General features: G+C 43.2%; 2 protein-coding genes across 3 annotated transcripts in view; one reads left to right on the top strand and one right to left on the bottom strand.

Annotated features, from left to right (window-relative positions):
- The window catches only part of LOC146190246 (fatty acyl-CoA reductase 1-like), a 61,505-nt gene extending 48,023 nt beyond the window's left edge, over nucleotides 1-13,482 (bottom strand). The window contains exons 1-5 of the mRNA XM_084600702.1: nucleotides 13,353-13,482; nucleotides 8,750-8,866; nucleotides 6,174-6,352; nucleotides 4,532-4,604; nucleotides 104-210 (exon numbers count right to left, since the gene is read on the bottom strand). Coding sequence (XP_084456828.1) covers nucleotides 104-210; nucleotides 4,532-4,604; nucleotides 6,174-6,352; nucleotides 8,750-8,866; nucleotides 13,353-13,451 — 575 coding nt within the window. The 5' untranslated portion in view covers nucleotides 13,452-13,482. The remainder of the gene's footprint in view (nucleotides 1-103; nucleotides 211-4,531; nucleotides 4,605-6,173; nucleotides 6,353-8,749; nucleotides 8,867-13,352) is intronic.
- Nucleotides 13,483-13,821: 339 nt separating this feature from the next.
- The window catches only part of Liprin-alpha (PTPRF interacting protein alpha), a 97,342-nt gene continuing 95,173 nt past the window's right edge, over nucleotides 13,822-15,990 (top strand). Inside the window, exons 1-2 of one of the 2 annotated variants that reach the window (XM_084600701.1) lie at nucleotides 13,822-14,779; nucleotides 15,387-15,488. In XM_084600701.1, the coding sequence (XP_084456827.1) occupies nucleotides 14,531-14,779; nucleotides 15,387-15,488 (351 nt within the window). In that variant the 5' untranslated portion in view covers nucleotides 13,822-14,530. The remainder of the gene's footprint in view (nucleotides 14,780-15,386; nucleotides 15,489-15,990) is intronic. The other variant, XM_084600700.1, reaches the window with a different exon arrangement.

Here is a 15,990-nt window from a genome sequence, read left to right as displayed (position 1 = left end):
AAGCACTGCATTAACTCCTGTCTCTTTGAAAAATCTCCTCCGCCTCCCCCTCCTACCTTCCTTCGCCTTATAAAACACGGTGAAAATGTATGGGTGAACGTACCTGACTGCGTCGATGACGTTTTGTGGATCAAAAGGCGGCGGATAGATAATCTCTGCTACCTCCTCCTTGTCGCAGTTGCAGTACGCTGTCGACACGTGTATAAACGCCTGCATAGCAGAACAGGCGAGCGAGTCATTTCGCAGCATGCGCCTCAACATTTGCTACACAGGACATATACACGGCATTGATCAGTGTCCCATATGCACAGCGCAACTCCTCCCCCATAATACTGGACAGATATCAAGCTCGTTGGAAAACTCCTGGAGAGTGCATTTTTGAACGGAGAGTTGTACATGAGTACAACTTTTCTCACATCGAAAGAATTGTCGCTAGAATAATCAATACATCCACCGATTCCCCTCGAGCCGCCTCCAGTTTTCTGCTATTTATTATAAAAAAGGCGGTCGTAACTATTTGGAGCGAGCACAGGAAAGACTTAAAAAGCAAGAATCCGTAACCCAGCGGTAGATTAGGTCATTTACATTAATATGTTCATGACTGTTTCTTACGATATTTCCCAGTTTCCTCAAAACTAACACTGATGTCCAGAAAGATGGTGCATCCTTGTGGACTTATTTCTTCCTTCGGATAACGCAAAATTTCTAGCAATTTAGGTAAGTTGTGACCGTAATGTGGGTCTTTAAAGGGACATCACAGTGGGACTTATTGAGATTACTGGCGTGATGATCTTGTTCTGTTTGTGCCGTGTTTCTTTTTATCTTTTTTATTTGTTATCCGAGTTATACACGCAGTTTGTGCATCTCTGCTTTCGGCCAGAGATGGAGCTCCAATCTGTACGCAGTTTTGGTGGCATAACTACCGCTACTAGGAAATTCGTGTGTGGTGTATCGGATGCATCTCGCAAAACGCTAGGACCGATACCTTCAGGTTGAACTCCGCTGCACTTAGAAAAGATGATCACGATGAGCGCAGTGTTACGGCATTTTCGATGAATGAACGTCTTGAACGCTGAAACGTTGGCCAAAACGTCTTTCACGCAAGCCAAATCATCTCGTTTTTCATTGTCTTGTTGATTCGTTCAGCATCTCGATAGCCCGTTCTTCCTTCACAGCAACAGCTATTGATCTCGAAAGCTGTTGCTGAGAAGGAAGCGCGGGCTATCGAGATCACTGCAGAGCTCGAGCTGTTGTTATTAATTTGAAATGTACGTGTCCAAAAATTACCAAATACTTTAATTCCTCTTTTCCTTTGGCAGACTGAAATGTTCCAGCTTATTGACGAGGGACAAGGGACAATTTTCTGAACAATGCGTATTTTTCATTAAGTTTGTGAAACATCACTCATATGCAGTTTTATGCTCAGAAACCGAGATCACGCGTCGTTCTCTATTATTTTTTTTTTCATTCACTTTATCGATATTCAGACGGGAGACTGAACACGAGAGCTTTATGCACAAACCTGAAAATAAGATCATAAATACGACTGCCCTTCCGGGGCTGGAGGTTTCAGAAACGATGAAATTGCGATTGGGGCTGTGTAAGAATTATTGGCAGCGTTTGCAAGAATCGCTCCGATGTCGCGACTACAAGAGAGCGCGAATATAAGCAGTTTGCTTTGCGCTGTGTGAGGGTCATAGGAATTGACCGCAATAGCTATTTCTGAGATTCTCAACGATGAAATATGCGCGAATGTGTGAGCACGGACCTGCAACAATGTTTTCTTGTCAAAGAGGCGCTGTTATCAGCAAAAAAAAAAAAAAAAAAAAAATTGAAGTTACACCGCGCCGAAAATATTTCCGAGAAGCATGGGCGACTCAGAGGAGTCGACTTCAGGAAACTATGTCTTATTCTCACGTCATAAGGTCTACAGTCTTTCGCGAAGTGTGACAACATTGCTATTCTCATCTTCCCAGTCAGTTTCCAAGAGGTGCAGCAGTAGCCAGCTGTTCAGCTGTTGAAAGAGCAATTGTTCCGCGCTCTTACTTGCTTCCGTCATACCATCTCGAATTATGAAGAAAAAAAAAAACATACACAGGAGAACCGAATAGAGCAGCAGCAGCCGCAAGAGGATACATTGTTGCGCCAATACATAACGCTTTAAGGCGCATGTAAGAATCGGCTCTTCTACTTTCTTATTTTCAGTAGCTACTCGGTTTCGACAAATTCGTCATTTTGCTCTGATGCGTATACGTGCACAATGTGCGTGAGTGTGCGACAAAAACATCGCAAAGGTTAAAAACTAACTCCTAAAACGAGTATCTTTCAATGCACCGAAAGGAGGCATATGTGGTCGTTGGTCAGTGAGTCGTCGGGACCGTGCTTTTTCTTATCATTTTCCTGTCGCCATTTCATACAATCGCTTCTACTACTACTGCACTTTTCGGACTCGAGACAAAAAGGAGAAGGGTTAGAATGTGCAAACCAGATTTGAAAATTTTGGGGCAGTGCCCTAGTACACACCCGAGGAACCATTAAGGAATTGTGGGCTGCAAAAACGGAATGCACTATTAAATGAATTCAATTATTTAAGCGTTTTCAACAATACGGACAATGTAGACTTTTCGGGAATTAAGGAACGCATATCATAATTACCACGAGTGTTTTGATGCCTAGTATTTTTTCTGCCTTTGTAACCATTGCTTGAAAGAATGTATCGGTTTGTTCAAGTTTAGATGAACAGAAATAAAACTAGTACAGGGTATCAAAATATGTTCACATGAGAGTATGATAGCGTTTTAAGTTACAGGCTCGTGAAACTGAAAGTATTATTTAATGTGGTAGGCGTTCATCCACTACGCCCTAGTGCGGTATTCCTCATTTTCATTATGGTTGTATGTTTACTGACCACCGGAAGTGCACAAAAACTTTCAAATAAAGCAGTAAACAAAGTGCCAACAAATTCGCAATAACGCTATTTTCGAAAGCGCAGCTTTATTCCTAACGATTTTCTAAGGGAGCCACTTACACAAACATCCGCAGGCAACACAGAGTGTGTACATTGATGCAGAGTGCAGCTGCAGCACCTTAGCCGCTCCAGTGTCTAGTACAATTCCACCTTTGCGGAGCACATCCTAAACATGAGATATTGTAACATAGCTGTTATGCACATGACGGGAGAAATTGTCTAAGTTTCCGGTGCATAACGAAATTTGTCTTTGAAGCATTTCCTATGCTCGCACCGAATAGTTCAAACTGCGAAAGAAAACCAATGGGATGCATATATATATATATATATATATATATATATATATATATATATATATATATATATATATATATATATATATATATATATATATATATATATATATATATATATATATATATATATATATATATATGTATATGAAAAGACTAAAAAGACTATGTGGCAACTGTAGAAAACTGTAAGCCGCTTTTGCGAACATATTGATAGAAATAGCCTGATGGTATTTTTCAGCGTAGCAAAATTTTTTTTTCAGAAGTTTGTCCTCCGCTCTCAACGAGTAATTAACACTGCCATGAAAACCAACTGCCTGCGTTTCTGAAAATAAATAGCAAAATTCTATGAGCTTGCCGAGATAGAATCTTTGAATGCATTGACTGTTATGGTGCAATCAAACAATACATGAAAGAATAACGTTGAAAAACTGTTTCGTAGAATTTGTTCACAATTTCTGCGTATGAATAATATGTGCTGTTGGATTTCTAAAGCAGCTACTCCTGCACTCCTGCCTCAAATATATCGTTAAAAAATGTTATTCTCAAAATTTTTGAAGCTCTAAATAATGTTGCATTTGACAAGAATGCTTATATTGGAGGTTTTCTTCTACGTTATGACGCTTTAAAATTGCTCTAAATGAAGCTCATACACTGTCCACAATGCAACAGATGTTTGGTTTGGGCTAGTTGGTAGCAGTTTCTTGAAGACATAGCGCAAGAAGCTTGAAGACATAGCGCCTGTCCTGTTTACATCTGTGTTAGTTGTCCCCGTCTTTCTTGCGCTATGTCTTCAAGAAACTGTCCACAATAGTTTGAATTTTAATTAGTCACAACTAATCACGTAGTGGATCAAGCAAAAAGACACCTTCGCAAGTGCGTGTTCCGGACACCAGTTTTATTCTAGCGAATTCTCTCTCTATATATACATCCCTTCAGACCTGCATTACAAATCTTATGCAGGTATATCAATTCGCTTGCTGTATACTGCAGTTACGAAGAAAAGCTAATAAAAAGCCAAAACAATTTTGTCGTTTCATGCTGTAACAGGCGCGCGCTGCAAGTTCAAATTGTGTCGTGTTAGACAGAGAAACGATAACGGCAGTATTTTCCCTTCTGAGCATATCCCACATTCTACATAATTTCGCTGCACTAAGCAGGTTCCGGCTGGTCTCCATCCAAAACATGATGCTGTTTTATTATCTTGAGGCGGAAGATATTGTCAGGAACCAAATGCTAATAAGCGTCCCATCTGCGTTGCAATGCGTACCTTTAGCTTGCTCATGCCTTGACAAAGCTGCAGAAGCCTCCTTGTGCCCAGAACGTTCATGTCGATGGAGCTCCTGGGAAAGGTGCATTCACAAAGTACACGCATTTTGCCCTTATCCGGCTCAGTACATACAAAAGGGAGTGGACAAGTCTGGTAAGCGCTTTGTACAAGCCGACTTATGAATATTCTGTAGGGAAATTGTAGCTGCTTTATTGACTGGTGCCTGGCGTTCTACATTCTGCTATTTGCGCTGAAATCACCATTCTATATGTGACTGAGCATAATAGGATATCACCAGTTGACCTGCGCATTCATAATGCGTGGCAGTACAATGAAACCGAAATACGCCGTCGCCTGTAATACGCTGTTCTCACGCCGTCTAAGAGCCTAAAATATGGCTCAAAAAGGGGAAAAAAAGGAAAAACTGATAAACTGCTTTCGAAATCTGCACGTTCTAGCTTCCGATCAAAAACTTTCATGCGGTTAGCAATGTTCACTTATCCCTGAAATGTCGAGGGCAACGAAAATGGTTCTACATTAAGTTGAGGAAACGCAGACAGTAGGAACGGAAATTGGTAGGTGTAACGTTAAGAGATGGGAAGCGTGCAGAGTTGGTCAGAGATATAGTGGAAATCAAGAAGAAGAAATTGGCATGGTCAGGATAACCGAGGGTAGCTAAGGGTAACAAATTGGATTCCAAAGGAAGGAAAGCGTAGTACGGGGCGGCAGAAAGTTAGCTGGGCGGATGAGGTTAAGAAGTTCGCTAGGGTCAAGTGGATGCAGCTAGCACAAGACCGAGTTATATAGAGTAATATGGGAGAGGCCTTCATCCTGCAGTGAGTATAGTCCGGCTGATGACGATGATGATGACTTATTCCTGGACCTAGACGAATGTGTCACATTACATGGCTCTTGAAATGCCGACTAAGAACAGATGAAACTTTTCTAAACTTTTCTTGATCGAACAACTTATAAACACACACACACACACACACACACACACACACACACACACACACACACACACACACACACACACACACACACACACACACACACACACACACACACACACACACACACACACACACACACACACACACACACACACACACACACACACACACACACACACACACACACACACACACACACACACACACACACACACATATATATATATATATATATATATATATATATGTGCGTGTGTGTGTGTGTAAAATTTCGGCGAAACAATATATATATATATATATATATATATATATATATATATATATATATATATATATATATTGTTTCGCCGAAATTTTGTAGTCTTACAGTACCAACTCGTTTTTCTTTTTGTTACGAAATACACCAAGAACGTGGTCTATCAACCCTCCTGCACGCGGCCTCAAATGCAACTTGTGGCTGTTTATCAGAGCCAAGAGGCGCACCAGCACACAGCCAGGAGTAGTGGCTGTCTCCCTTCCTAGCTTTTGCCTAACCATCTACAGCAAAAGTAAAGTCGCTCTGTGTAAAGCGATTCTTCCGTCAGGATCAAGCCTTGCAGGGCAACAGTCCTGAGGAATCCTGAAAGTGTTCATTAATGTTGCCCCATTCAGTGTTCGCGGATGTATCTTAAATAGCGTGTGCCTACTTGAGCGGCTCGTCGAACTTCACGATGGCGGCCGAGTGGAAGACCAGCTCGACGTTGTCCAGCAGCGCCCTCCTGTGGTCGGCGCTGAGTCCCAGTTCCGGTAGGGTCAGGTCTCCCTCCACGGGGATAACCTTGCCACGCGCGAAGTGCACGCTCGAAGAGCGCAGTGCTTGGAAGATCTGCTCTCCCCAACATGTAGAAACCGCCATGGGTGCGACAAGCAGCGAGACAAAGGGAGGGAAATAGTGGCGCTTATTCAATTCAAGCCTTAGTTCAAGTGAAGTGATCAATACGTCTTTGGATAAGCTCTATAAGGGTCACTGGAATTTCATTTTGCAGTAGAACCGCATGCATATATATATATATATATATATATATATATATATATATATATATATATATATATATATATATATATGCATGCATCTTGAGAAAGGCACGGCTCCTGCCGAAACGTCGACTCCAGATAAAATGGGAAACAGTATGAAGCAATTTTTCACTTGTGTATAACATAGCAATCAAGTACGTCTATTTACTTATGCTATATATATATATATATACATACATATAGGAAATCCGGAAAGCTCCTATAGAAGCCCGAGTATTTAATATATCGCTCTTTCGAAGCAAAATTTTACAGCAAACCTCCAATGAACCGCACTGATCTGTGCCGAATCGATATGGTAAACTGAGGTCACTTTGTATATTGTTCCGCACAAAAACAAAAAGCATCGTTTGTCTGGCTAAGTCGCCAGTGACATATTGTAGCTCTTGAAACAATACGGAGAAAGGCGCGTACAAATATGTATCCGGCGTTTCAGGCGCTTTGAATTTGTCATTCATGCACCACCCTTACAAGTCGTCAGCTTCGGCGCGTAGTTTCACGCATGGAACTGCTTTTTGCGCCGGACATTTAGTACGCAGCCAGCTGACCGATGTCCCACTGCGCGATGTGCGCTGCCTCGGTCACTACAGATCCCACCATTGCGAGCGTGGTCTATTTCTCTAATTTCGCGTGCAGTTAACGTTTTCACAGTACAGGCTCATGGTTGAAAACGTTTGGCAATGCGCCTGGCGTTTATTATCAATCGCGTGGCCGAGAGCTGTGCGGCGAAGCCAACCAAAACGAAATTGCCGCCGCTCGCTTCTTTCTTTACAACGGCCAATATCGGCTTCAGTACCTAGAAAAAGGAGCATCAAAATCCGTTTTATATGCTCTCCTCGCGGATTGCGGAAAACGCGGGCGCGTGATGGTAAAGCCGGCACATGAGGTTGGTGCGCGTATGGAAGGCAATGCACATCGGCGCCATACAAATAGCCACGTATTGTTGCAACCGAAGTCGCGCACCACTAATACGGCTATTACGAAGAAATCACGATGCTTTTTTGTTTTTATTTCGTTAAACGAGGAATGTATTTATAAATTTAAATCGACGCGAGGGCAGCCATGTTTAGAGGACAAAGGCGACATTGATTTGGCAAGCTCAAGCGTGAGATCGAAACGTGACTTCTGAAGTGTATGAAATTTAAAACTTCGAAGCATGTTGTAATAAAAAGAAAAGCGCCAAAAAAAAAGTACATATAACGAAACGTTGGGCACAAAAAAACGGATTAAATACAAGGAGTCAATACATATGCGCTCACGAACCCGCTGATATATATATATATATATATATATATATATATATATATATATATATATATAGCACGAGTCTAGAAGTACATTAATGCTATTATTTAGCAAACTTGCGCAGTGCCCGAGTAATGAAACCCACATACACAAACGTTTGCGCACAGAGAACTTTCACAATTTATAGACGTGCACGATAGACAAGCACCCCTACCCAAGCAGCAAAGGTACGTGTCTCGTGGATTGCTTGATCTCTCCGGGAGCCGTTTCATGTCTGCCCGACCAAATTAGATGGAATGAAAGACGCATCGGACTCACGTGGTCATGCCTACTTCAGTGATCATGCTTCCCAAAGCGTGTTTCAGTGCTCTATTGGTTACAGTTTTGCTGTCATTCATCCAAGGATGAACGGAGAGAAAAAAATTCTTCGAAAAAAAAAAGAGAAAAAAATTCGCGGTATTTGTATACGATTCTCGTTTAAGAAAGATCGCCGATGGCAGTAATTTGGTTTCATTGCGAATCTTTGAGGCTAGGGCGCAAAGCTATTCTCACCAAACGATGATTCCGGAGTACTTTTTAGCACTGACGTCACGGGCTTGAATTCGGCGGTGCACGTGCACGTGCCTTTTATTGTCGGACGACCATCAACGAATAAAAAAAGAACCAAACTATAGGTTTCTACTGACAAAACGATAGTTCCTTTTTACCCTGACAACGCGATATTCAGAACGCTGGTGTTCTTTCTGCATACTATATATAGAATTTGGCGAACTCAGTAAAATAGCAACTATTTGCCGCTTGGTAGTTAGTTTATCGATGCTCGCAGCATGAAACCATTACAGTTGTACCAGCTAACGCTCCCTAATCATGGACACAGGTGCCTGAAAGAGTTATTATTATTATTTTTTTTTTTTAGTTAGAAGGATAAATACCAATGGGCGCCTACCTCCGTGTCCAGCAGTTCATCTAAACGGGCTTGTGGTGACGCTCCTCCTTTTGCCCGCATCAAGACAAATATTCGGCGCAGGCCACCACATGATCGGAGCAGCTTCTCAAGTAGTACCTGTGGCGGATGAGGATTTAATCACATTTAGCTAGAGTGAAAAAAAAAAAAATAATAATAACCAACGAACATAATCATGTTCCATGTTCGTGCACTGAACCTAAAGGGATACAGTAATCGAGGCTAAAGGGAGACAGAAATTGAGGCGGACCATTACTGGCAGGCTACAGTATTATAACGACAAAGGGCATCTGTTATAAGTTAGAAAAGGAAAAAAAAAAATGAGTAAATAATAAAGCTGCTAAACAAGCCATCATGTCTACAAGAACCGGAAAAGCAAGTTTTTGCTGAGAAAAATAATTCTTTGTTATTCCCTTCGTGTCTCTTTAATGTAATCTGCATGCATTGAATGGATAACTATGTAAGGAATGGAGAAATATATTTTAATTTCAACAGTTACAACACTTGACCAGCTTTTAAATTCTTAGAGAGGTGCATTTAGTCAGGCCCTCTAACTTGTAAAATGTAAAAGCTAAACAAAACTTTCATAAATGATTTACGTTCAGTTTCCCGCACTCGAAAGGCGCGTAAAGCCCTGGAGAAGCTAAAGGCTGCAAGGCGCTCATGCGCCACCGGTTGCGATTACAACGACTATTAAATCTTATAGGAAGGCTTCGATGCACGGGATATTTTAAAATACGTATACAATAACAACAGCTACGCCCCTAAAGCAAAAGCTTTAGATGACAAATTCTTTCTCCTAACTTCAGTAGACTTTTTTACAAAAGCCGCAGTGAAAGAAAAAAAAAATAGATTGGTTCAACGCTGCTGAACCGAATGTGGAGCGAAAGCTTTGGCTGTGGGCGACCGAGTTACATCGAGCACAACCTGCGTTCCATTGAACGCATCAAAGTTCACCGGCGTTCTAGGCAGACTGCACTTCAGCTCCGCCTTCAAGGGTATGACGCGATAGCGTAGGCTACCAGCCCAGATATAAAGCCCCGCTTTAACGAAGCCGTACGAACTTGCCAGCTTGGCGTAGGGGTAACGTGAATTCAAATGTCATGGCAGGCTGATTCTATTGTCATCCTTCCACATGAAAGAGAGCCCGAGTTGGCGCTCTTCAGGCACCAGCGAAATGACTCAAGGGTAGCGTAGTGTAACTACAAGAAGCTATGCTCACGCAAGCTTTTCCTTTTTTGAGGCGCTATAACTTTCATTCCGAAAATTTTCGCGTGCTGTGCGTGTTAACGAGCCACTGAATCAATTGTAGGCGACCAATTATTTAACACGAAGCATGTAATCATCCTTTTGGCAGGTGACCACCTACAATTTTACGGGCGTTTCAATGCACAAGTTAGTACTTTAATCCGAAAACTTTACTTGCCCCAATGCGTAAAAATCTGCCGCGTCGTAGTATGGCATCATTGAGTGAGCGAGCGAGCGAGCGAGCGAGTGAGTGAGTGAGTGAGTGAGTGAGTGAGTGAGTGAGTGAGTGAGTGAGTGAGTGAGTGAGTGAGTAAGTGAGTGAGTGAGTGAGTGAGTGAGTGAGTGAGTGAGTGAGTGAGTGAGTGAGTGAGTGAGTGAGTGAGAGTGAGTGAGTGAGTGAGTGAGTGAGAGTGAGTGAGTGAGTGAGTGAGTGAGTGAGTGAGTGAGTGAGTGAGTGAGTGAGTGAGTGAGTGAGTGAGTGAGTGAGTGAGTGAGTGAGCGAGCGAGCGAGCGAGCGAGAGAGCGAGTAATACGAAAGAGGCGCCATATGACGGCATCGTTAACGGATCTCCATATGGCGCCTATTTCGTATCATATTCTGACGCAACCGTTCATTTTGCTATGTTCTGGGTGCCGTGGGTGGTGTCATATATCTTTCATTACGCATTTAGAATGCAGCTGTTAGTAAATTTAGAGACTAGTAAGTGATAAGGATTAAAACCGATAATATTAGTACCTCCAACTGTATTCCTTAATGCTACTTTCACACTTATTACAAAACAATAGTATTTCAGCTTGCTATTTCCATCTCTCAGTGTAGCTGTCGAGTTGAAATCTATGAAAAGAAAATCTTGTATATCCCATTGCACAAACAAGTATTCACCACATTTTGGGATGAACACCTTCAAAGTCATGATGACGATGAAAACATTCTTTAATGAAATAAAACTTGATTGGTGGCCGCCCTATTCTGGGAGTTGGCTGAATTTTGCAGTCGTTCTTGCCCTTGAAGCCCGCTTACAAGGCAGTACAATAATAAAGCCAATAATGCCAAACTGATCTATATATTGAGCAAAAAAGCGGGGCTATCGGATCGGTTTGTGACTGCTTTTGTGATGGAATCTTTCTGATCACACAGGCAGGCTTTTTTGCAATAACATGCTTATTGTAACAAAGCCAGCTTTAATGGGGATCCCGCAAATTGCCTGGCTGTTAGGTTTGACACTTCGTTACTATCAAAATGTTTACTCATACCTCTGGGTTGTCTAGCATTTGAACTACGATTCCCTCCGTTTTGTCTTATTCTCAGTTCATAATCTGTGCACTGTAGAGGCCATTTAACAATTAAAGAAAAACTGGGAGCGCGTGGCCGCTGCTCTTCGCGCTGAGCTGGGTTCGAGAATCAAGCGGAAAATGTGCATGCGTAATATTTCTGTGCATGCGGCCGGTACAATCCATCATCACCGGACTTCGGTGGCAGCTGCTCTTATGCCGCGACAGTCACGTGCTCTCAGTTTCTCTCCGAAAAACAGCCTGTACATATGGCGAACAATTAATGCTATACGGGCACTGCTTTTCATTCTTTCTTATTGAAACACAACTTATCTATTTATGCACGATGAAATTTACATAGGTGAACATTCTAACACGGCCGAATAATACAGACAGGTTGTAATAAAAACAAACTCGGTGCTTTGCTCTGATCACGATATTGAAACTTGTTACCTACACTGATTTGAATCTGAAAAGTGTCACTCTCCTTTGCTAGCATTCACTACATGTACATGTACCCCACATGCCTTTAATACTGGTTTCGTTTCGTTTATGGGGTTTAACATCCCAAAGCTATCCTCAGGCTATGAGGGTTGCCGTAGTGGAGGGCTCCGGAAATTTTGACCACCTCGGGTTCTTTAACTTGCACTGACATCGCACAGCACACGGGTGCCTTGTTTTCCAGCTTGAACGGAAGAAAGAAACAGCTCAAACGGACGGGACGGGTAGAAAGGCGAGACAGACACATGAGCTGCCTTTCTACCCGTCCAGTCCGTTTGAGCCGTTATTTCCTTCCATTCAACATGAACCAACCAGCCCGACAAAGCCCTCTTCTTGAATCCAGCTTAAACTATTGAGTCGTTGGAAGAGGCTGGGTACGTTGTCATTTGAATGTGTTTCTTTTTATTTTGCTTCAGTAGTTCTGTTACATGCTGTGTACGTGCACACGTTCATTTTAGTGTGCAACTTATTTTCTTTTGTCATTTTGCTGTGCTGCCCTGTCGTGCAAAAACAACACAATTGGTTGTGTGGACAGGTTGTTTTCACTCTGAATCTGCAGTTATTCAAATAAATAAATACAAAATAAATAAATAAACAAATAAATAAGTAAATAAATAAATACAAAACAATACAATACAATAAGCTACAATTATAAGTGCTATGAAAGAGCGCTGAACAAGGGTAAAGGAGGGAAGTCTCAGTTCGCAGAACGTTTCGATAAGTGCACTTGCCTTCGTCTGGGCCCCGACGCATCCACACAAATACAAGTTTCGACAAGTCCACTTAATGAAACGTTGGCTCGACCTGCGAACTGAGGCTTCCCCCCTCTACCCTTGTTCAGTGCTCTTTCATACCCTGTAGCCATCTTCTTCCTCTTGTTCTACCTGAATTATAAGTGCTGCTGCTTAAAGCCAGTTGCGGATTTAAGGTCTCCTTTTTCCTGACAACAATTTTTTCTTTTTATCGACAAACCATATCGAACCCCATCTTTTCGGCGCTAAGAGACCCCAGTGCATTTCGCGAATAGGACCACCCATCTCCAGCGCCCAACCACCCCCTTCAAGAGATACCCATCAATCCGCTCCTGGAGATTTTCCGCAATACATCAGTGCTTGTAACAAAGCCAACTTGCAAGAGCTTTAGCTTGCCTTTTTACATTGGTTTATCAATCACGTGCAAGTCTAAAAGTTACAAACTCGCGTTTATGTTAAACGCTAAGACTTCGAGATTGCCTGTGATAGTTATGAATTGGTTGAAGCTAGACATCAACGCCAAAAGTAATGCTATTACGAATTTTGCGAAGTGTGAAGTCGTCATACATAAACAGAAGATATATATCGCATCTGAAACAGTACAGGTTAGAATGGCAAGCCACTACCCGGGAATGTGGCTCCAATAAGCGCTCTAGTTTCTCTCGTAACCAAACGGAATGAATCGAGTCTGCGCGCGCAGAAAAACAGCGGTCAGATGGGCCAGAGTCAACCAGCTCTCTCTCTCTCTCTCTGTCTGTCTCTACTTGATGCTTAGTCGTAGCCATGACGCCCACAGGGAACTGCGTACTTACCTTGCCCATAAATCCAGTGGCTCCAGTTATAAAAATATCCTTGTCTTTGTAAAAATCGGATATAAAAGGTTCATCCATGGATGCCATCCTGAGCTCCATATGCCCGTTTCTGGAGCACTATACCATTTTCCCGTTAGGAGCGTTCTAACTAGCAATGCTACACCGAGATGGCGCCTCTATTGAAAACAGCTATGCCGATTTTGCTATTCTTTTTAACACATACACGCTATTTGAAACAGTTTGCGTTTGCTATATTACTGTAGTTGATATTTGTGTATTTTTTTGTTGCATTTTGATAGTAATAACAGAAACTGTCTTTCCAGAGCAGGTATTTTAAACGTTCTATTCCAATGTAGTGCCCTCTGTGAAGAGTTGAGAAAACCAAGGTCCTAGTGGCTTTCAAAAGACACGGTAGGGCATTCGTGAGCGATCAGTCTCGTTGTGCGGAGTGGGTACATGTGGTCGGATATAAAGAAACACATTTACGATTTCCATAAAGTTTCGAAAATTATGTGCGCCTTCACAAAAATAGAGCATTTACTAGCTGGTTTGCGAATTTAAGCTTGCTAATGTCCCGAAACAAGAAAAAGCCGGGCAGTTCTCTGCGGTACAAGTGAAACTACTTGATCTTTCTAGAACTACGGGCGTTTAGTAGAGGCAGGCATTCTGGGATACGCCTGGCGGTGGTCCTGCGTTTTGCCGTGTAGACTGCCGTTCGCTTAGCTGGGCGAGCGAGTTGCTTCGAAAAAAAAAAAAAAATAGTAATGAAGTGCAGAAAAGAAACAACAGTGCAACGTCAAAATGAAACGACCAACAGCCGAGATTGAGCGCAGCAAGCAGCAGGCCTACGCCGAAGGCGGCACGGACGGCTCCCGGTGCGGCCGAAGCAAGCACGGGCTCTCAAGATGGTTGCAGCGGGCTCTGTAACGAAGCCCATCCGACGCTTCCCACGGACATCAACCCGGCGACGGTCGAAAGCCGCATCTGATGTTGCCCGTCATTCAAACAGGCCAGCGTCCGATTAGGCCTAGCGGCTTGCTGCTCTGTGCACGGAGCGTTCGCCCGGACGTGCGGGGAAGTTGCCCGTAGGCTCCCGCGAAGATACTGCCGCGCGTCACGATCTAAAGCTTGTGTAGAAGGGCCGCGGCGCTGCGTGGGCCCGATCCAACGGCCTCGAGATGTGGAACATGATGTGCGACGTGATGCCGACCATTTCGGAGGACAGCATCGCCCAGCGGAGCGGTCAGTTCTCCGGCGATGAAGCGAACTTCGAGCAGCTCATGGTCAACATGCTGGACGAGCGGGATAAGCTCATGGAAACGCTTCGAGAGACGCAGGAGACGCTCACAAACACGCAGCAGAAGCTTTCGGAGGTCGAAAAGGAACGCGATTCACTGCACAGGCAGTTGCAGGCCAACTTGCCGCAGGTAGGCCTCCACCGCAGCTGTGTATTGTTTCATCTGTTTACTTCCCTCTTCTCTCTTCGGGTTGTGCGGTCTCATTTTTATTTCCTGCAAAATGTTTGCATGTGTTTGCAAGTTCGTGAGTTTGCCGTGGACGCACCCAGTGCATTTCGGCTGTGCTGTCAGTGAGTTGCGTAAGTGAACTCTGTGGCCGTGATAACACGCCCACGATTGGTCGCATAGTGTGCGTGCGTTGGCTGTGCGGAATCGCAAGCGTGGAGCGGCTGCAGCCTACACGACAAGCTCTCAGCCGTCAGTGGAAGTGAAAAAGTTGCATTGATAAGCTCCAGTGGCGCCTCGCATACCTCTGTATAGAGGTGTTGTGGAGGCGGTTGTTTCTCATCTGTTTCAGTGTCGGCGACTCGTTTGTTGCTCTGGTCGCACATGTTTAAGGGCGGTGCTTCGAGTGAATTCCAAATGTTATAGCGGCTTCCTGTGCAAATTTGAAATATGATGATAAGCAAATGTCCCGTATGCCATAGCAATGTGCGAAAATGTATTTCATGGTTCCTTGCTGCGCAAGTATATAACCAGAAGCACTACCTAATAGGTGCAATTAAATTAATTGCAGGAATTTGCAACACTCACCAAAGAGCTTAACCATGCAAGGGAGCAACTTTTGGAGAAGGACGAAGAAATTCAAGAGTTAAAAGCTGAACGAAACAACACCAGGGTAAGAGCCTGCTGTTTTATAGTGATTAAAAACATTTGTTGTGTCTTTAGCTCTGTGAAAACACTTCATATGGACTTTTTCTTCAAGTACAGAGGTAAATTTGCATTTCCTTCCCCCCCCCCCCCCCTTCCCATTCCACCTCCACAAAGTAGCAAGGAAAAGTGCTTTACCTCTAGAAAACTTCTTGTCGATCCCTTTAGAAATATTTTGCCGGTTTTCTACAATTGCCAAAGCTTGGACAGTTCTGGTGACGTCTTCTTGTTGACATGTTTGCAGATGTTAATGTGGCATGCTCCATCTAGGAGCCACATGTTGTGTTTAGTACTGCTGAAAGCATGCTTGCAGCCTTGTTCATGGCGTTCAGTTAGAGGTGGTTGTGTTTTCAAGAGCTTTACAACAGAGCCTTTCACACTTCTGTGTGCTGCATGTGTCGCCTTTAATGGGGCCATTCGTTTTCATTATCCCACATGCCTTGTTTTTTGGCTGTTAATGGATACTGCAA

The sequence above is a fragment of the Amblyomma maculatum genome, chromosome 4 (genome assembly GCF_055883805.1).
Source record: "Amblyomma maculatum isolate TAMU_Amacu chromosome 4, ASM5588380v1, whole genome shotgun sequence".
Lineage (NCBI taxonomy): Eukaryota > Metazoa > Arthropoda > Arachnida > Ixodida > Ixodidae > Amblyomma > Amblyomma maculatum.
The sequence above is the reverse complement of the archived record's forward strand: the minus strand, read 5'-3'. Positions and strand labels throughout refer to the sequence as shown.